This window comes from Camelus dromedarius, chromosome 1 (genome assembly GCF_036321535.1).
Source record: "Camelus dromedarius isolate mCamDro1 chromosome 1, mCamDro1.pat, whole genome shotgun sequence".
Taxonomy (NCBI): domain Eukaryota; kingdom Metazoa; phylum Chordata; class Mammalia; order Artiodactyla; family Camelidae; genus Camelus; species Camelus dromedarius.
The window spans coordinates 73,697,981-73,719,746 of NC_087436.1; the positions used below are offsets into that span (position 1 = coordinate 73,697,981).

Sequence of the window (21,766 nt, forward strand, 5' to 3'; positions counted from 1 at the left end):
TCAGGTGAGATATGACAACATAGCTACCAGTAACAGCGAGAAGCTGGGAATAAAGCCCGAGGATATGGCTTGCCCCCCGGGACCAGTGATCTTGGAGTTGTTCAAGCCAGGAGAGAAGAAGCTAAGAGAAGTTCAAGGTAAGCCATGAAGGAAAGCAAATGCAAAACGCCTATTACCCACTTCACCAAAACAAGCTCCATCGTGATCCTCCTGCTCCCACTTTACAAGGTTGAAAAGTTTAATGAGAAAGGAGGCAGTTTTGATCACATAATAAAATATAATCTTTTCACTTTATTTTTTTTAAGTGCAGCTCTTCAGAAATTTCAGTTAAAAAATCATCTGTAAGAGAAAAAAAATACACTTAATTCAAACACTGATTTTTAATATTCCCACGATAAATGAATGGCCAAACAGGTTCTAGGTTTAAAAACTCCAGGAAATCCTTGTAATAGGAAAAGGTGATCATACTAAGTGAAGTCAGTCAGACAGAGAAAGACAAATATATGCCATCACTTACGTGGAATCTAGAAAAATGACACAGATGAACTTATTTACAAACCAGAAATAGACTCACAATCATAGAAAACAAACTTATGGTTACCAAAGAGGAAAGGGAGGGGGATAAATTTGGAATTTGGGATTAACAGATACACACTGCTATATATAAAATAAACAACAAGGACCTACTGCAGAGCACAAGGAACTATATCCAATATCTTGTAATAACCTATAATGGAAAAGAATCTGTAAAAAAATACATATATGTATATGTATAATTGAATCACTGCTGTACATCTGAAACACTGTGTGTCAACTATACTTCAATAAAAAATTTAAAAACTTTTTAAAGTTAAAAAAAGAAAAGGTGAACTGTTGGTAGGTGGCTGCTGAGAAGGTTCGATTTGAGGGAGAGCAGAAAGGACTCCTGCTTTTATCCTCACGTCTTCCCTCTCACCTATGGACTCCCTGATGCCTGAAATAAATTCTGTGAGTGTCCTCAGTTCTCCAGTGTCTGTCTGATGCTGCAAAGGAGCCAGGCCTGCCTCCCTGTTACTTTGGAGACACGTAAGTCTCACCAGGTATTTGCCCTCTGTGTAAGCAAAGAAGTAATAGCTTGCCTGGAGGGCAGGTTTTAATAAGGGGCCAAGGGCACTGGGCACCAGACTAGCTTTCATACAAACAATTCATACAAAGAAACAGCGACATTAACCTGACACAAATGACAGCTATACACCAGATGCCTGCCAGAAAATATGTACGTATAAATGTTAAGGATGCTACTATCTTCTAGGAGAAATACCAGCACACATCCACTTCTCCCCATCGCCCCCTCCCCTCCGCCAAAATAAACTTTAGCAAACCTTCACAGTACAGGTGAATTTCACTCTCCTGCTTTTAACCCGGGTTTCTGATCCTGGTCATGTACTTCTCTGGGTTGGCAGCACTCATTACCGTAGTATAAATTGTGTAGCTGAAAATAATAAGAGGAATTTGAATATGCACATCATTTTCTCTAATATTCCAAAAAGGGAAAAAAATCCCAAGCCTTTCCCTAAAACTTGGGACCTAGGACAAGAATACAAGTAGAGACCCACATATGTGTCAGAATATTGAAAAGTTATAATTCAAGCAATCACATAAAGTGTGTTCCTTCCTCCTATTTTGACTACACTGTAAGGCCAAGTTCAAATTTAAAATTCTCAGACTCCTCAGCGTTCCACATTGTGGCAGTGAGGGAGAGCCGGCCTTGGCCTTTAGCCTTGCTCTGCGTACTCTACACGTGGCATGTGCATGGACACCTCAGCCTTTGCATCTAGGCTTCACGCACAACCCCCAGCAAACAGCATCCCTTGTCCACCCACGACAGCATCAGGAGAACACTACCCAGGGAGGCGGGCCACACAGGCCCTGGAAGTGGCTTTGGCGCTGTTCAGGCTGAGAATTCCAGGGTCCCGGGCACTTGGGCCAGACTCTGAGTCTATTACTTATATCATGGGAGAGTCCAAGGAAGCCCAGAGCTTTAGAGGTTAAAGCTCAGGGATCAAGACAGGGGATCCGCCTACCCAGATTTAAGGATGAAAAGTACAATGTCACTTATTCAACATTCTGCAGAGCAAGAGGCCCGAATAACTTGAGCACGTGCACACACACACAAGGGCCCCTTCCCTTCCCTCTTTCATCTACCTCTTGCCCTGGACACCAGCTGGGATGCATGCTCAAAGCATCGAGAGTGGGCTTGTTTAGGAATAGGCGCTGGCACCCCACAGCTGAATCATACACCAGGCTGAAGACAGCACTATAAGCACGTGCAGAGCTCGTCCAAGGGTCACAAAGGTTCCCTGAAAAGGACCTCACGTGCTCATCTACCTTATTCATAATTCTGTTCTCCATCACTGTTTTATTATTTTCTCTGCTTATTGCCACTGCATAGGATGGAGTTCGACTACCGGTGAGTGTAATTTTGTAGCACAGCACAAGGGGGCAGCATAGAGCTTAACTGCTTCTGTGCAGACATTTCAACTAACCTCAGGCACTGAACAGCTTAGTTGATGGTAATCATTAGCCTAAAGGGCCTGAGAGTCAGGGATCAGTGTTAATTCAGGCTCATGTGGTGATTACCATTTCAATGCATTTCCTCTTGAGTTTTCAATTATACAATAGGGAAAAATGCTACTTGGTAAACTGTTCATAATTTTTAACAATTCTATTTCAACAAAACATGTCAGATGTTACTTAAACACTCACAGCCTTTAACTCAGTAATCCTACTTCTGGGAATTCAGCCAAGGAAAGCAATCCAAAAGCAGGGTTAGGGTGGGTGGGGTGGGAACGTACAAATGTGTTTATCCAGAGTTTTAACAGAGGAAAAACTAATGACTGGTGAAATTGTAAGGGCTGTTCACAGCATGGAAAAAGCTTTATTAAAACAAATAACTATTTGATTATACTACTCATATTTAAAAGATATATTCATCATTTATAGAACTATTTTAAAACCTGAAAGAACACAAAATAGGTTTTTAGCTCCTATTTTTTAAATGACTATTAAAAGGGCAAAATTGTGCCCTACTGGCAGGGCTCAATGGTGGGCTGGGACTGAATCCTACAGGCTGGTGAGAGTCAATGATTAAAATGTAGGAAGTTTATGAGCCACCTGTAAGCTTGAAATAGGCCAGGTGGGAGCATTTAACCTTGGACATCCATAGATGCTACAAATCAGGAGTCTTGTTCTTGCTCTCTCTGCCCTCAAAAAGCTAGTTCCCTAGCACACCACTGGGTACCATCTGCAGCCCACGCAGCTCATTTGTTACAGTAGGAAAACTCTGACTAATTTGTTCCCTGTATTGTGCTGTTAGAATATGGTTTATGGAATTAATCTTTTAGCAATAACTTTTTTTAAAAAATCACGACCTACTTACAGAAAAAAATTTCAAAGGGATGTACTCCTATTATGGTGCAAAGTGCAAAGGGTAACACCAGTTTTGAAAATGTCGTTGTACCTGAGGAATCTTCAAGCACCCATATACAAAAGTTAGTCTAGAGACCGTCAGGAAAACTGCTATTTTATATTTGAGTAAAAGAGGATCATTTCAAAGAAAAAAAAAATCAGTTGGGTATTTGAGACTAGAAGTGACTTTACAAGTTTCATCTGTGTGAGGCTATTTCTTGAAGAATACCACTTTGATACTCTTGTCTTTGGAGAAAGGAGTGAGGCTGATGAGAAAGTAGGAAATGCTGGGTTTGGGGATTTATTGGAGAAAAAGAAGGATATAAGACTGTCTTGACTTGCTTCCTCTTTTATTTTAGCCCTACCTCACTAAGTAAAAGAAGGTTCCTAATGAGCTGGTCTTGGGGGAAGATGAGGCACTCAGGCAACACCTCGAGGGGGACGGGACGTGAAGAGGGGGCTGTTGGCCTATTCAGCCTCGCTGTGATGGTGACGGGGACCCTCAGGGCCTCCTGCACAGGTTTAGGGGTGGCTGTAACTAAGCTTCCTGTGGCAGTGGTAGCCACAGCCCCGTGGTTCACCTCAGAAATGTAGAGGGAGAAATCCCAGCTTATGGACCCGGGAAGCCATTGCTCCCAGAATGCTACTATCAAAAGCACAGGCTAAAAGAGAACCATTAACTTAGGTACTGAACCATCTGCGAAATGGGCACAGAGGTAGCAGAAAACTCCCTGGGAAGATAAAGGAAAGCCTAAAGTTTAGTTCTAACAGCGCAGTTAAGGCACCCACAACCTGAGAAGGCAGTCTCCTAATTAGCAGCAGGATTTAGGATGAACACGCCATGCCCTCCTCCTTCTCCATCACTCTGTCCTCCTTACCTTTGTTTTTCTCCATGTACTTCCCACCTGACTCAGGATACATTTGTCTATCTGCCCCTCCCTGCCTCCTTCCCACTCCCTGCCAGTAGAACACTAGTTCCAGGAGAGAAGAGACTTTGTTTTGTCACTGCTGTAGCCACAGCACCTAGAAAGCCTGCTCTGTGGGCGCATCAGATCCCTGCTGAGCTGGAGTGTGTGGGAAAGTCTACTGTGCTGGGGTGATGTATGAACAGATGTGCTTAACATGTCACTTACTTGTTATAAACCGGAAACACTGACAAAACCTGCATAGGAAAAATTGTATCAAAAGACTATTAAAAATTCAAAAAGATACACACACCCCACTGTTCACAACAGCATTATTTACAGTTGTCAAGATATGGAAGTAACCTAAGTGTCCATCAACAGATGAATGGATAAAGAAAATATATACACACAATGCAATATTACTCAGCCATAAAAAACAAAATTGTGCCATTTGCAACAACACGGATGGACTTGGAGTGCCATACACTAAGTGAAGTAAGTCAGACAGAGAAAGACAAATACTGTAATGATATTACTTATATATGAAATCTAACAAATAAAATGAACTAGTGAATATAACAAAAGAGAAAGAGACTCAGAAATACAGAGAAAAAACTAATGGTTACCAGTGGGGAGAGAGAATCGGGGAGAGGCAAGATAGGGGTAGAGGACTAAGAGGTACAAACTACTATGTATAAAATAAATAAGCTGCAAGGATATATTTACAACACAGGGAATGGAGCCAATATTTTATAATAACTATAAATGGAATATAATCTTTAAAAACTGTGAATCACTATGTTGTACACCTGAAACTTGTATATCAATTATACCTTAATAAAATAATAATAATAATAATAATAAATAAAAAACTATTGAAAGGTAGGAGAAATCCATGCAGAGTATCTATAGGAAGAAAATAACCACTTAACATTTTGGTGTATCTTGGGGTGACAGAGTTACAGACTTTTGAATCTTTTCTCTTTTTTCTTTTAAATAAATAAACATATGTTCCAATGAAACCATTTTTTTTTAATATGCAGAAACACCCAGGTGAAGATGGACACTTTAACCCACACAGTGACAAGCTCAGAAAAGGTCGTTGGGCTTTTCTTTTACATGTTTTCAACCAGGTAAAACTTTAACATTTTTATCTACCACATCTGATTTCAGAGAATTTTTTTTTTTAAATCACTATTGACAAAGACACCCAACATCCTGGGTAAAAGCTAGACGTGGTGACACAAGTTACCTGGAAGAGCGCCTCCAGGCTGAGGTTTGCCTGGCCCGTGGCATTAAGGGCTTTGATGGCAGGTGTTCTGCAAGGACAATGGTCAGAGGTCACCTGGTGCATCAAGAAACCCTAAATCCCGTCGGCTCTCATTTTGGGAGGCTCCATGCAATGCCTAGCCTCATTGTCTCCCTCTTCCCCAAACAGATTCTGGCCCCCATGCATGTTTCCTGCCTAGTCCCAGACCTCCACTGTGGAGTTAATTCAACAGCCTGGCCCAGTGGCCCCATCTGCTCAAGGAATCCAGGATGATGAAAATGTTTGCTGTGAACTGAAGAGTTGTTACCAAACACATGGGTCAGTAAAGCCAAGGAAAAAGATAAAAGTACTTGCTCTTTGGAGACACACTGACTTATAATGATAGGATTTTCAAAATTAGAAAGGAAATTAAAGCCCCCAACTGGTTTGTTTATTTATATAAGTATGGGAAATGTTTTCTTTCTAAAAAAACTCTACATAGAAAACCACAAATCTAGTTCTAGCCTTTCCTTTTACAGGTGGGTGAGAGACCCAAGCGGCCACCCCATGAGTCATCAGCAGAGCTAGTGGTGGAAGCTAGTGGCTCCTGACCCTGAGGCCAGAACCAACCTCATCCTCCCAACACCGACCAGCTGCCAAGAAGCTCCCTGCCATGCTCTCCACCACACACTACACTCTTCCATCCTCACTAAGGCACTGGCCAGGGGGCCCAGGTATATTTTCTGGGAGGGGACAGCACCTGTAGTCCTCTCCAGTCCCTGCAGCAGGAGGGGCACATTCTCCCGACCACAAGAAAACACTGCAAACCAGAAAGTGTTCAGAGCCTACCTCCGGTCGTCTCCTTTAGGCACTGGCTTCCAGTGGTCATAATTTGTCTCCACTAGGAACCACCTGCAACAGAACACATCCTCCTGTCTTATTCAAGGTCATTTGAGACATAAAGAAAAAGTATAAAAATTTAAAATGCCTCTAATTTCACCAATTAAAAAAAAAAGTTACCGAAACGAAATGACCAGAGCCTACTGGTCTACTTACGCTCCATTTAAAGGATCTAGAGGCCAAATGTCTGCTGGGCCACCTCTGTTCCTTGTTATGACTACTCCCTCCTTGGGGGTCGTGCCACCAACAATGTAGTAAACATCAGCAATGAGGGGAGTCTTGGCCAGTTTGTAAACAGCTGCTTCAAAGTTTTCTGATTCACTCAGGGTCTGAACAAAAAGACAGACCTGCATTAGCACCATCGTACATGGCAGTTACCCACACCAACTGATGGACAGATGGCCCAAAGCACATTCTGCTATATTAAGTCATGGCTACAGCCTTGAACTGCTCTGACCTCATCCTCTTATCATCAGGGCTGCTGAGATGGAGGAAGCCTCAACGGAAAGTCAAAAGCAGCAGGACTTTTCTCACAAAAGAAGAGAACTTTGACAAGTTCTAGGCCCGGCTCACCAAACACGGGCCGCACGCTTTCGAGGCAGGTCACCCTCGCAAAGGACTCCCCATTTTCTCTGTTCATTTGTTCTTTCAGCAGGTATTTCTTGAATGCCAACAATGTGCTAGACACTGTGCTGGTGTGGGGACAGAGCCATGAATATGATGGATCCAGTCCTGATTCTCTCCAAACTTCCAGGGATGGAAGTAGAGTCAACAGCTAATGGTGACACAGTGTAATGAGTGTCAACACAGGGGAAGGAGCTGCTGTGGGAAGTGCAGCAGGCGAACCCATCCTCACCAGGCCATTGAGGAGGCATCCCCAGGGAGGAGTCGCATGAGCTGAGGTCAGAGAGACAAACAGAAGTTAGACCAGTGAAAGCGGTGGGGTGGGGTGGGGGTGGGGGAGGGAGCTGCAGCTTGGTAGAACAGATCGGCAAAGGGTTGGAGATGAAAGACAGCATGCTACAGGAGAGCAGCGAGCTTAGCTGGGCTTCGTGAACACTTCCACTGGTCTGCAGCAGGGATAGTTAAGAGCATCATTTTCCAAATCCTCAGCTTCCACGTGTCACCTTCCTCAGGCTGATCTGCTCAAGAACGTCCTGGGTAGAGGGCCTGTCCCACCTGCACCTTCACCATCGCTCTTCTACCACTTTTTGAAAGTACAGGATGGGTGAGCAGGATGGCTGAATACTGCCAAGACTCAATGTCCAGGGTGGGGGTGGGGAGAGGGTCAGACAAAAGAATGATTTAAAAGACCGGTGTCTGCAAAGGTACCATTTCAACACCACACACTATTAACCACCGCAAACTTTGTGGACTTTTCCTCACCTTACACATACTGCTGTTAGGATGGGGTGTTTAGACTTCAGTTGGTTTGTTGTGAACTCAGCAAAATTGTAAGTGAGGCAACAGGAGTGATGAAACTTTTTTTATGAATTATATTCCCTATAGCATCCCCCAACTATCATCAAAGAATTCATTGCCTCTAACAGAATTCTATCGAGAACAAAGCAAATGAACATTGGTAAGAAATACCAAAGGCAGTGGTGACTGATTTCATTCACCCAAGTGGCAGACTCAGGGCAAGACAGGTACCTCATCTGTCTCAGGGATCAGAGGAAAGGGGCATTGACTGCTAATGGATACAGGGTTTCTCTTTAGGGGAATGAAAATGTTCTAAAACTGATTGTAGTGATGGGTGTACAATTCTGTGAATATACTAAAAACCAGTGAGCTGTATCCTTTAAATAGATGAACTGTATTGTATGTGAGTTGTATGGCGTTACTGAAATTAAATATACATCTACCTATGACCCAGCAATTCTCTCTTAAATACTTACCCAACTGAAATGGATACATGTTTACAAAAAGACTTGTAAAAGAATTTCTACAGAAGTTTTATTCATAACAGCTCCAAACTGGAGACAATCCAATGTCTACCAACAGGAAAATGAATAAATTGTGGCATATTCATATAATTCAATCTTCTTTAGTAACGAAAAGGAATGAGCAAGTGATACAAACAACTGGATGAATCTGAAAAACACTGCACTGAGTGAAAGAAAAAGCGTCCATGTACTATGATTTCATTTATATGAATTCTAGAATAGACAAAACTTTCTGTAGTGACAGAAGTCAAAGAGTGGTTCCTGGTAGGGAGGCTGGGTGTCAGAGGAGGCTGGAAATTGACTAGAAAGGAGCACTAGGGAGATTCCATGGAAATGTGGAAATGCTCTGTATCTTGTTTTGTTGGTGGTTACATGGATGGATAAATGAGTGTGTACAATTGTCAAAACACATTGAACTAAATCCTTAATATCTCACATTTCATTGTATAAATTATATCTAAATTTTTTTTAAAATCATTTTGGGAAAAGGCAAGGGGGAGGGGCAATAGAAGGGTAGGAGAGTAAGAGGTGCAAAGTATTAGGTATAAAGTAAGCTACAAGGCAGCATTATTTACAACAGCCAAGACTTAGAAGCAATCTAAATGTCTACCAACAGATGAATGGATAAAGAAGACGTGGTAAGTATGTATGTATGTACACACACACACACACACACACAGTGGAATACTACTCAGCCATAAAAATGAAATAATGCCATTTGCAGCAACATGGAATGACTTAAAGATTACCATACTAAGTCAGACAGAGAAGGACAAATAAGTGATATCACTTAAATGAGGAATCTAAAAAAATGACAAAAACAAAGTTACAAAACAGAAAGAGACTTACAGACATAGAAAACAAACCTATGGTTACCAAAGAGGAAAGGGGGGTGGGAGAATTGGGAGTCTGGGATTAGCAGATACAAATTACTATGTAACAACAAGGTCCTACTGTATAACAAAGGAAACTATATTCAGTAACTTTTAATAACCTATAATGAAAAAGAATATGAGATATACATATGTATAGTGAATCACTATGCTGTACACTATAAACTAACAACATTGCAAATCAACTATACTTTAATTAAAAAATAAATAAAATAAGCTATAAGGATATACTGTACAACATGGGAATATAATCAATATTTAATAACTAAATGGAGTATAACCTTTAAAAATTGTGACTCATTATATTGTACAACTGTAACTTATATAATGCTGTCCAGCAACTATACTTCAACTTTTTTTTAATTGATAGTTTAACCTAAAAAACAATTGCAATATTTCATTTAGGTGTCCTCTTGAGAAATCTCTGCACAACCTGCCAAATGCATTTTCTTGGCTGAATTTATCTTTTTTCCAATAGAAAATTGACAATCACATGCTAATAGCTAAATATATGAAACTTCTCAGTCTTATTCATGTCATTCTCCTTTAAAAAAATCATTTTCATGTTTAGATTCCACTGGATAGATTTAAATTATAGTTTTATTTTTAAATGTCAACATATTACAATACACTGGATTTTTTGCAGGTTTTTAATCTTATGATGAAACATTTTAGAAATCATCTTAAAAATGTGTGAAGACCCAATCCAAAAATGGGCATAAGACTTAAACAAGCAATTCTCCAATGCAGACATACAAATGGCCAATAGGCACGTGAACAAATGCTCAATATCACAAATTATCAGAGAAATGCAAATCAAAACTACAGTGAGGTATCACCTCACACCAGTCAGAATGGCCATCATTCAAAAGTCCACAAACAGTAAATGCTGGAGAGGCTGTGGAGAAAAGGGAACCCTCCTACACTGATGGTGGGAATGCAGTTTGATGTGGTCATTATGGAAAACAGTATGGAGATTCCTCAAAAAGTTAAAAATAGATTTACCATATGATTCAGTAATCCCATTCCTGGGCATATATCCAGAGGAGACTCTAATTTGAAAAGATACATGCACTTCAATGTTCACAGCAGCACTATATACAATAGCCAAGACATGGAAACAACCTAAATGTCCATCAATAGATGATTGGATAAAGAAGCTGTGGTATACTTATATAATGGAATACTACTCAGCCATAAAAAAGAATAAAATAATACCGTTTGCAGCAACATGAATGGATCTGAAGAACGTTATCCTAAGTGAAGTAAGCTAGAAAGAGAAATACCATATGATATCACTCATATGTGGAATCTAAGATTTTTTAAAAAGCCACAAATGATCTTATCTACAAAGTAGAAACAGACTCATAGACATAGAAAACAAACTTATGGTTACCAGGGGGAAGAGGGGAGGGAAGGGACAAATTGGGAGCTCGAGATTTGCAGATATTAAGTAGTATATATAAAATAGATAAACAACAATTTCTTCTGTATAGTACAGGGAATTATATTCAATATCTTGTAGTAACCACTAATGAAAAGGAATATGAAAATGAATATATGTATGTGTATGACTGAAGCATTATGCTATACACCAGAAATTGACACAACATTGCAAACTGATTATACTTCAATTAAAAAAAATTTTGTGAAGGATGCATAGTTTGTCAACATCTTTAGGGACCATTCAAGTAAAAAGGTTAGGAGAACTCCAAGTCCAGAGGGGCCTCATCATTTAGAGCAGGACAAGGGATGGCCCAAAAGGCCAAAGCTGGGCAGGGCCAGATTCCTGTACCAGAGATGTGCTCCTGCTTTCTATGGTCAGATTACAATTTATATGTGGCCTGGAACTGTGCTAACGGGCATGGATAGCAGGTGTTCCTTTTGTTATGTGTAGAGCTACCTTCTAATGCATTTGTTTTGCTAATGCAGATACTTGCAAAATGAGATTAAGATTTTGCAACTGGAGATTCTAAAAGAAGGGCACATCTATATAGAAAAGCATACTATCTCTTATCTCAATCAGCAATTTTTTTGTTTTTTTTTAATTTATTTTTACCTCTTTTTTTCTTAAGTATCACTGAATTATAGTGTTAGTTCCTGGTGTACAATGAAGTGACTCAGTTATGTATTTCTTATTCATATTCTTTTTCATCATGTTTTATTACAAGGTATTGAATATAGTATGCTGTGCTATATGGTAGGACATTGTTATTTACCTATTATATATATATTTATTTGTATCTGCTAATCCCAAACTCTGAATTTATCCCTCCCCCCTTCCCCTTTGGTAACAGTAAGTTTGTTTCCTATGTCTGTGAATCTGTTTCTGTTTTGTAAATAAGTTTATTTGTACTATATTTTAGATTCCACATGTAAGTGGTATATGTTTGTCTTTATCTTACTTTAACAATCAGCTATTGAGATAAGAAAACTCCAGCCTATGACAAAAATCCTCTCCTTGGCCAAATTCAAGCCAGGCTACTCAGAGCCCTCTTCTCAACTATGCCTTAATCGTAACATGTAAAGACTTGGACAAAGACTATCATAGCTTCTAAGAGCTCAAGGCCGCATCCCTAAGATGACCCTACCTGCCTTATAGTGTCTGCCGGAAAAAACTCAAGGCTTCCCAAAGAATTCAGCCCATACCTGGAGATATGTGTCCCAGCAGTCTCTGCTGGAGGGCAGGAGACTGACTTTCTTCATATGGACAAACCCTCCTTTCCACTTTTCCACTTCTGACTCTACTGTGCTCCCCTCACTGTCCCTTTAAAACACCCAGTCCCCTCTGTACAAATTGAAGTTTGAGTTCCGTTCACACTGGACATTTTTCCCTATTGCAATATTATCCTACTGATAAAAATCTGTTCTTACCACTTGAACTAGTGTCCTGCTTTTTCTTTGATCCTTATTAAGAGAGGTGATATGCATTTTGCAAACCTTTATTTGCTTATTTTTATCAGGAGCTTCTTACATTGAAAATAACACTGTTAAATGACACCGAGCATCACAACATGAACACGGTTTGGGAGATGACACCAGGGTGAGGCGAGCTCGACAGCAAATATACTCACAGTGCGGATAAGCCAGCTGATCAGGGAGTGTCTCTGAAACAGGGCAGCGATCACGTTCTCCCACCACCAGCCTTTATCTGCCGAGATGAGGAAGGAACAATAGGTACAGACTCAAATTGCTGCCCCAGAGCCACTTTCTAAGTTCCTTAAGTCTTGTTTCTTTCCCATCATACAAGCTGATGGGGGAGACAGGTTGGTGGGCGAAGAATGATTTTACTGGCATCTAGTTTTCAACGATGAAGTGCAAATTTCATGGCAATATATAAACCTGTGTGTGTGTGTGTGTGTGTGTGTGTGTGTGTACACAATCATACAACCTTTACCCGGAAACAATGGTAATTATGTTAAAGGAAATTATTCTATTTATTACTTCACACAAAATAAAACTAGGTAGCTATCAAGAGAAGTAGGAATGGTCTTCCCCCAGCTTCTGCAGACCTGGCTCCTGGATCATGTGAGTCAGGCCCTAGGCAGGGCCCCATACCTGTAATACCAGCTCCACCCCCTCCTTCGTTCTCTATCACATCTTCTGGTTTTACTTTCTTGGCAGCACCTATCACTACCTGAAATCATCTTCATCACTTACCTGCCCACTGCCCATCTTCCCCCACGAGGACGGAGGCATGTAGTGAGGTAGGTGTTCTATAACTTCTGTTGGGTGAGTGAATGAAGCACTTGGATAAAATCGAACAGGGACATGGCTAAAAATGCTTGGGAGTTTGTTTTGATTACCTCGTTCGTTGCCAGAAACTGTAAACTTGTGTGGACTCTGACCAGTCCATAATCCTACATAGCCAACGAAGGTGGTTCCTGTGAACGCAACCTGAAATCAAGAGATAAGGCCTCATCTAAGCACTCCAGCCAAAGGCACACTGAAATCACCTGTTTTGCCCCACAATTTCATGGATTTTTCTTCTACGTTCCAACCCACTAGAATGAGAACTTTGAAATAGCCTTCTAGAAGATTTAACTTTGGGGGGCCAAGGATAGAAGTCTGTGGATCTGTGACTTTGGATGAGAAAAAAGGTACATCTTTATTTTCACTAACCTCTAACTGAAATGAGTGCACGCAAGGACGCGTGGAGTTACTGCACTGCCTGGGGTTCAGTCACCAGGAGAAACCGCTGGGATTTTCAGACCTAATGGCTTTAGACATGATGTACACACACATCTTGAAATAGCATTCATACTTATTACTACTCTGAATTTATGGTAGTCATTAGACTCATTGCTAAAGTTTACCAGCTAATGTGTTAAGAAAAAGTATAATATTAAAAGGATATGTATATTTCAACATAACTGGCTTTCTTTGTGATCTCATGCATTTTATGTATTTATAAAACATTATTTTGAGAAGGGATCAATAACCTTTATCAAAGGGGTCCATGCACAAAAAAGTTAAGAGGCTTCACGCTGGAAGTAGCAAATGGACTCCAATTAAAAACCTTGTGTTGACTCAATTATAAGAGATAAATATCATGCATCTTACAAACTCTGTGAAGGGGAAACAAGTGAGACTTTATCAGTAATAATCACATTTAAATTTTAAATAGGAAAAAATTCCTTTACATACATCTTTCATTTAATCCTTACGATTATTCCATGAGTTACTGAGATCACTCCCACTTTTTTTTTGTTTTTTAAATTTAAAATTTTTTTTTCTTTTTTTTTGGCTTTTTCCTTCTTTATTTTTTTCTTTTTCTTTTTTCACTCCCACTTAAAGAAATGAGCTCCTATCATTGTAAGACACCACTATATACCCCAGAGGAGAAAAATCAAACACTATCAATTATTTCAGATAACAGATGTCATTTTTCAAAGAGGTACTTAGATAAGTGTCCAGCTTATACTGTTCAATAAAGATGAACTATTTTATATTTTGAGAAATGAATGGACCTAGGTTAGTTTTTTCCTAGAAAATTGAATTTTAAGTCAGTACCTTTTCACTTGTTTATTTCTACCTTGTCTGGTTGTAAAATAAAGTGGCTAAATTACAAGGGAAAAATGCAGTGGCCTTAATTTTACAAACGACCTCTTCCTCTAGACTCATTGAGGGCCTTCCCCGAATCCTCCTCATTTCCATTCACAGCAGTAAAATGGGAGTAAGTGCCTCGCTACTAAAGCCTTCACAAAATGTAACTCCAGGGGAGAAAAAGTAATCATTTTGGTCACTTCATTTGCATGGTGCACTGACCCGCACATTAGTGTCACTCTTGAAGAGCTCAGCAAATTAAAGTTACGAAAAATCAAAATCACGTTGTAGTTTCTAAGATATTTTATATTACATAATCATAAATTAGAAGATAGAATTTGTAAGATATTGTATCTTATAGCTTTGAAAAACTGTCTTTATTTCTAAATATCTATGCTTTCCAGGTGTCTGTGCCAGGTCATTTAATATAAACAAACCCTTAGTTGCAGCAGGAGACTCTAATTTACAGCCTAAGGCTGGGATTTGGGGAGAAAGCTCCTCGGAGGCTAAAGACCTGGGTTTGGTCCCACCTCTGCCACATTTCCCCAGGTGATTTGGAGCAAGCTCGTCTCTGTAAGGCCCGGTGCTTTCATCCAGAAAATGAGGATGGAGATGTTGACTGGAGCCTGCCTCACAGGGCTGACGTGAAGATCAAAGGGGGTCCTGTATCTGAAAATGCCTTCAGAATTATGAACACTAGACAAGTATAAGAGCTTAATCATTGGGTTTTCAATTTAGCAAAACAATTTATTGGCTAGGAGCCCTCAGCAGAAAGACGATACCCAAGTGTAAACTACTGAATTTGAAAATAGTAATGTGAGCACTGAGAAAAGCCACACCAATAGGTTATTCCCCATGGGAGCCTCAGGGTAAACAGAAACAAACAGAGCAACAACTCTGGGTGATGGTGAATCTGGAGGGAATAGCTGAAATTATTTATTTTTATTGCATTTAATCCTTTTGTCGATTTTTAAGAATTTCTGCTCCCTATAGAATAATGGAGAAAGGCCTAAAGCAGTAAATGAAAATAATTGCTGTCCCCTCATTCAGTAATAATTACTAACATTTTAATCATTTCCTTTCAGAATTTATTTTGCTTAGTATGTCATTGCTGCCACTTAAAACCATTTTAGAAGTAAATCTTTGGCTAACAAATCAAATTGGTAATAGTGGGTGAAATAAAGGAATGAAACCGGGAAAGGAGAAATTTTCACCTTAAATATTTTTGCACTGTATGAGTGTTTAATAAGAAACAGTTTTTGTCTGTAAAAGCAGGTAACTAAATGAGTACTTAGTAAATGAGTTTCTAATATTTGTGACTCAACCCCTAAATGCAAAGAACAAACGAAATAAAGTCCTATCCTTCAACAGTGTCCCCCAAAGCCAAAGCCTGACTTTTGCATGCTCTGTTCTGTCTCATGGCAATGACATTCATTGTGTACTCAGTGAACATAGATCAATGCTGTCCTCGAGATACTTACACAGAAATGTGCCAGTAGTAAACAGTAGATTGTACTTTTAAAGAAACTATGATGAAGATGAAATGATCTGAGTAAAATTGTTTTTAAAGATCAAAATAAGACAGTGGTATGTGTCAATCATACTTTTAGAGTGAAGGACCACTTATGATCTGGCCACTATTTATCAAGCATTGATCACATGCTTTGCATAGATTACTTCATGTAACCTCTATAACTATCTCCATAAAGTAATTATTAACCTCTCTGAGCTGGTCTGAAAAATGAGTTTAAGTAATACCCCAAGTTCACAAAGGAAGTGACAGTAGCAGGATTCAAACCCAATTAGATCCCAAAACTGAGTGTTCCTAGCCATTACTTTACCCAGCCACTCCTTATTCTAGAAGAGACCTGACACAGGAAAGCAGAGGAAAGAGCTGACTTACCATTATAAGTGGACAATTGATCATACCCCCCATTCCCCGAGATTTCCCTACGGAAAACTGGTTGACCTCTCTGTAAGCAGATACTCAATAATAATAAATGACTCTTCTTTCTATAAGCATACTTATGTAAACCTCTCTTGTGGTTTTGTTTTTCCAGGAGTTTGATATTTTTTGTATCTTAAATTAATACACTTCAGCTGCAGACGATCCAAGTGACAGCTAACTTGAGTTAGCAAGTTTCTCTGATTTCTTGAATCTTACACTGTACAGACTATACCTGCCCATTCTTTAAGAACTGCACATCCATTGTCAAGTTGCGTAAGAGATTTCCAAAAGCATAATCCAGATTCCGGCCATGGTAAATGTGGCCTCTGGAGTCTTGAGCCACAATACTGGTGCAGAATCTGGGGAAAGGGAAAAATCCAATGTGAATGAATAAGAAAAACAAGAAAAAGGACATGAGTTTTTCATTTTTAAAATAAGTCCTCAGAGTAAAACAGTTTTTCTTCCTTATAATGAACACACATGCACAATTCAAGATGAAAAAGACAACTGTACACAACTCAATAGTGTTCATCCAGTGTTACTGGACTTTTGCCCTCTGTACACGTGACATTGAAAACATACTGGAAGAGAATTTCATCTTAAATCTAAATCTGAAACGGACCCATTCTGGGCTCACCTAGACCACTGAACTTCGTTCATTCCTCTGCTTGGCAGTTTGTAGTCTCTTTAACACACCCTTCAAAGCTGGCTCAAGTCCAACCCTCTCTGCCCTGAATTTCTCAGAACAAGTACAATGGCACCAAACCATTCTGTTCCACAAACTGCTTCATCTTGTCTCCTTGGGAAAAAGGTGAACTATTTAGCGTCTTGGCACTTTTCCTGTCCCCCCTTGAGCTCCCTGCCCAGAGCTATTAAGAGAAATGGACATTTTAAGAACTCCTAGCCAGAGAGATGCATTTTAAGGGAAACAAGAAGTTTGTTAAGATGTTTAAATGTGCATATTCTCTGAGACTATGTAATGCTTGGTGAAAAAAATATTTAAATAAATCATGTTCAATTCAGGGACAGGGGAAAAATATGTACACATACACACACACAGAGGAAATATCGTGAAGGATGGATGGTCATTTCTGAGTAACAGGACTGTGCTTAATTTTCTTTATACTTTTCTGTACTTACTAATTTTCTATAATGATTACATATTACTTTTATAATTAAGAGAAAATAAATGTTACTTAATTTTTTGTGTGTGTTTAAAAATGGAAACTTGATCAGGTTTTAATTTTTTTCCAATTTTTTCCATGATCTTCAAAGAGTTCTTGTCAAGAAGGGAACTGATCAAACACTGGAAGTAGCTAAAGCTCGGGGGAAGGGTATAGCTCAGTGGCAGAGCACATGCTTAGCATGCACCAGGTCCTGGGCTTAATCCCCAGTACCTCTGTTAAGAAAAAATAAATGAATAAATCTAATTACCAACCCCACCTCCACAAAAAAATAAATAAATAAATAAATAAAAATGAAGTTGGTAGACTCTCTTGCAAAGGTGATTTTTCAAAATCAGCAAGACAGCAATTCTTCTGTGTTATGCCCAAAAGTTTTGGTGTGAGGTAGCCAACAAGCACAGGGGATAAATGGGGAACCAGGCTCCGCTTTGGGAGAGGCACTGCAGTGCACGGGGGACATGTGCTTTTAGCAGCAGCTCTGACAACTCACCATGCACCTAACTTTCAGCAAGTTGTCCCCTTTGAGGTTTGGTTTCCACATCACAAAAGGTAATACCATCTCCAGTACCTCATACCCAGTAGACTCAATAAAGGGTAGCTAGTTTTAATCAGATTCAAAAAGCCTTATACCAGCAATAAAGACAAAACATTTCCTTTGTTAATGCTAGTGGAGTCTGAGGGTGCTTTTTCTTAGCAGGCAATTCAATATACATCTTAGTATCACACCCCAAAGTTAGAATGTTTTTACTAGAATTTTTGCTTTAGTCAGTTGAATACAGTGACTAACAAAAGAAGGTGTAAATGAAAATGTTGATTTTTTTCCATTGAGAAAGGCACATGTCAGAAGAGGAAACAAGATGGTGGTAGGAGATGAGGAATGGCAAAATTAACTGAGGTCATTTGAAAAGCACTTTAACACATGTGTGTCTTATTTGTGTCTTAAAACATTTTCCTGAAAAGGAAGGCAGCAACAGTGCTTCTTAACTTTCTTTGCCTAAGTGTTCTGGGAAGATGCCAGGAGGCAGTAAAGCTTCATTATCCAAAGAAAAATAAATTTATACCATCTTTTGGCAGCCAGAAGCCATAGGTATCTACAAGGTGTTAACTAGATGAGACTGGTCTGGTGGCAAAACAGTAATTCCTTCAGACTGAAACCAAGTCAAATCTCTTCATTCCAGGACCTGCTACCAAGCCAACAGACTTGAGGCCCCCCCTGCACTTGGCCTGGGATCAGCCACACAGTGCGTATTGCTTTCACCTGGGTGCGCCACAGTTCATGCCACCCCGCGTACTAAATACAGTCTGGCCCTATCAGCCAGAACAGTGTTGCCTGTGACCCCAGCCCTGGAGGCAACAGACTCGGAAAAACGACTCCTGATCGCTAGCCGTGAGGAACACGGGGAGGGGGGGTGATAAAAGCAGGGGGGTCAAATGAGTGCTGAGACTACCCCCTGCATTAGAGGGCTGGAGGGCCATTGGTTTAACTCGAGGGTCCAGCCAAGAGTGGGATCAGTTCTCAAAACTTCCTAGAAAAGTACATGTTGGGCAGCGTTTAGAAAGTGGGATGCTACCCAGATTGGTGGAGGGAGAAAAGGGGACTTCACACAGAGGAAGTTCAGTGTTGAGGTCAGAGAAGCTGCTTTCCTTCTCGAAGCTCATAATCTTCTGCTCGGATATATCTAGACAAGCAGAGGAAGCACTGGAGGTTTCTGGGGAGCCCGGTCACCACCCCGTTTTTGTCACACTGAAAACACGTCTCCTCCCACTCAGATGTAGCAGGAATCCCTGCCAAGTCTCAAATTAATCCGCGCAAGCACGGGGCACTCACGCGGTGGACTCATAGACTAGGTTGAGGAGGATGCAGTCCGCCAGCTGGAAGTTCAGGGCATCGCACATGCCGCGGATCTCGCCTATGAAGGGTTTCGGCAGGAAGAGTTCCAGCATCCTGACTGTCTTTCGGATCAATTCGAGGACCCACTTGGGGACATTATCCCTAGAAACAAAAAACCACGAGGATGTCTGATCTGCTCAGAGTTTGGAGGGGTGCGAGCGTGTCTGTATTTGGAGGGGGGGGGTGCCTAAATTTCTCATCCTTGGGGGTGACTGTTAGTTGCCTCCTTTTCCCAGAGAGCTGACAGCCCAGGCCTCTCCGGCATCATCCCAAACGCCAGCGTCCAGGAGAGAAAAGAACACTCGGAGAGAGGGAAGTAGGGGGACGGAGAGTGGTCCAAAGGGGTGGGTTTCGGGGCCGTGAGGCCTGCTGGGAGCGCGTAGGCTGCGTCCCCCACTCGGTAGCTGAGCAGCTGGGGCTACAACCCATGTCCTACCCTGATCCAGAATGGCTGGTGGACGGGCGTGCCACTGGTGACACCGAACCTGAAAGTCAAGCCAGCTGCGTCGGTTCATCCCCAGCCCCGACGTTGCCTAGAGCAGTAGCACCTGCAAGTTCTGGTTCCCACCTCGCCTGCACACTCCAGACGCCGGGGGTCGAGGCGGCCCTTGCGAAGGGCAAGGCAGTCGCAGAGGGAAGGGAGAAGTCACGAGTCTCAGTTTGAAGCACACTGGGCTTTCCCGCACTCCGAACCCCGCCGCCAGTGTCCCTGCAGCACCCCCTCGCCTGCGCTCACCCGACGATGTGCGCCATCGCGGCACGCAAGAAGTCCGGGTCGAAGTGCTGCAGCACCGGCAGCCAGCGCAGCTCCGGGGCCATGTCCAGGCTCACGTTGAAGAGCGGCGGGGCTTGGGGCGAGGCGGCGGCGGAAGCCCCGGCCCCGGCCAGCAGCAGCAGCAGCGCCAGCGCCGGGCGTGCACTCGGACCCGCGCTTCTCATAACTCCTGCAGCCACTGCCGGCTCCTGGGGGAAGCGCTGGAGGAGGAGAAGGAGGAGCCCTGGCGAAGCCAGGCGGGCTGTAGGCGGAGCCCGCGTGCGGCTGGGTCCGCCTAGTCACCCGGGACCCGGCATGACGAGACCGGGCACCTCCCCTGTCAAGCATCTGCGCTTCCTTCCTCCTCCACCAGTGCTCCCATTCACCCCTCCCCGGCAGCAGTCTCGAGTCCGGCCTGGCTCTGAGTCCTAAGGAGGCGCTAAATGCTAAATGCGTCCACCGCTTCTCACTCCCACTCCCCACCCCATTCACCCACGTGGGTCTAGAGAGTGTAAACTGTGGCCTGGAGAAAATGATTTTCAGCCGCGAAGAGGAAGCCTGGCCAGTCCTACCGTGGTAGAAAGGGACGCTCCACCCCCATCCCACTCCCCCAACCCCCTACACTCCCATTTGCTCTTATTTAAATTCTTCTGAATTTTACAAGGGAAAGGAGAGCTTTTTCAGTTCAACACTCCCTCTTCTTTTCAGTTTTTTTTTTTTAAGCTAAAAAGGTAGTGAATTTTACGTGCCAGAGGTTTTTGCCCACTCTGTCTCACAGAACCATCAAAACAAGCTAAAAGATAGGTTCTACTAACTCATCCCTGTTTTCCTGATGGGGAATGTTATGTAATTTGCCCGAAGTCACAGGGCTGGTGAGCACTGCGCTAGCCTCAAAGCCAGGCTATCAGAATCCAAGCTCCACCTTCACAATCATTAAGCTGAAGCATCCTCACCTTTTGGGGATCCCAACTTGGGAGACAAAACGTATTAAGTATTAGGAAAATCACCAGACTTAGTAAGACTGGGACGTTCTTTAATGATTAACACGGTCGTTTGTGGGTAAAATAGTGTGGAGGAAACTTGGAAAGTTCATTTTTTAAAAGTACCCCCTCTCCCCAACTAGAATACGCCATCACTACCTTTGACTTTTCCCCCATTTTAATGGGCTACGTAAAATGGGCTACAATTTTAAGGTTCCCATTTCTTCCTGGTCGCTCTATAAAATTTAAGTCAAGACCCAGATCTTAATTAGCTCATTTGCAAAGCCTGAGTAACAGCAATTGCCCGATTAAGGCACAGGTGGATTGAGAGAATCACCAAGGGGAGAGATCAGCTGGGTTCAGAGAGATGCGCTTCCATTAAAAAAAAAAAGTGACTTCCCTCACTTTAAGAATGATATTAAAAAGATTAAAATTAAAAACAAATAAGGGATTTTAAAAACAACCATGATAAAGTGTATTGAATGAGCAAATCTACAGTGGTAAAAATCGGTGTTATACACAAGCTTAGCTAAATATAATTTCATGTAATCTATTCATCTACTGTTAAAAGGTTATACATACGCTATAGGACAGTGTGAAATGAAGATTTCAAGGGAGATTTG

At 41.5% G+C, this 21,766-nt stretch overlaps 1 protein-coding gene across 2 annotated transcripts; it reads right to left on the reverse strand.

Annotated features, from left to right (window-relative positions):
• Positions 1–271: 271 nt before the first annotated feature.
• Positions 272–20,418, reverse strand: NAAA (N-acylethanolamine acid amidase). 2 transcript variants are annotated; one of them, XM_031470884.2, is made up of 11 exons: positions 20,146–20,418; positions 19,347–19,511; positions 16,567–16,693; positions 13,147–13,237; positions 12,415–12,494; positions 6,658–6,830; positions 6,451–6,513; positions 5,605–5,671; positions 4,581–4,609; positions 1,362–1,471; positions 272–339 (listed from the first exon to the last, which is right to left on the reverse strand). In XM_031470884.2, the coding sequence occupies exons 1-10, from the start codon at positions 20,346–20,348 to the stop codon at positions 1,396–1,398; spliced, it is 1,074 nt and encodes a 357-aa protein (XP_031326744.1). In that variant the 5' UTR covers positions 20,349–20,418; the 3' UTR covers positions 272–339; positions 1,362–1,395. The 2 variants fall into 2 exon arrangements, with proteins under 2 accessions (XP_031326744.1, XP_010981308.2); XM_010983006.3 differs by having other exon boundaries at positions 12,415–12,491; positions 20,146–20,413.
• Between the last annotated feature and the right edge of the window lie 1,348 nt (positions 20,419–21,766).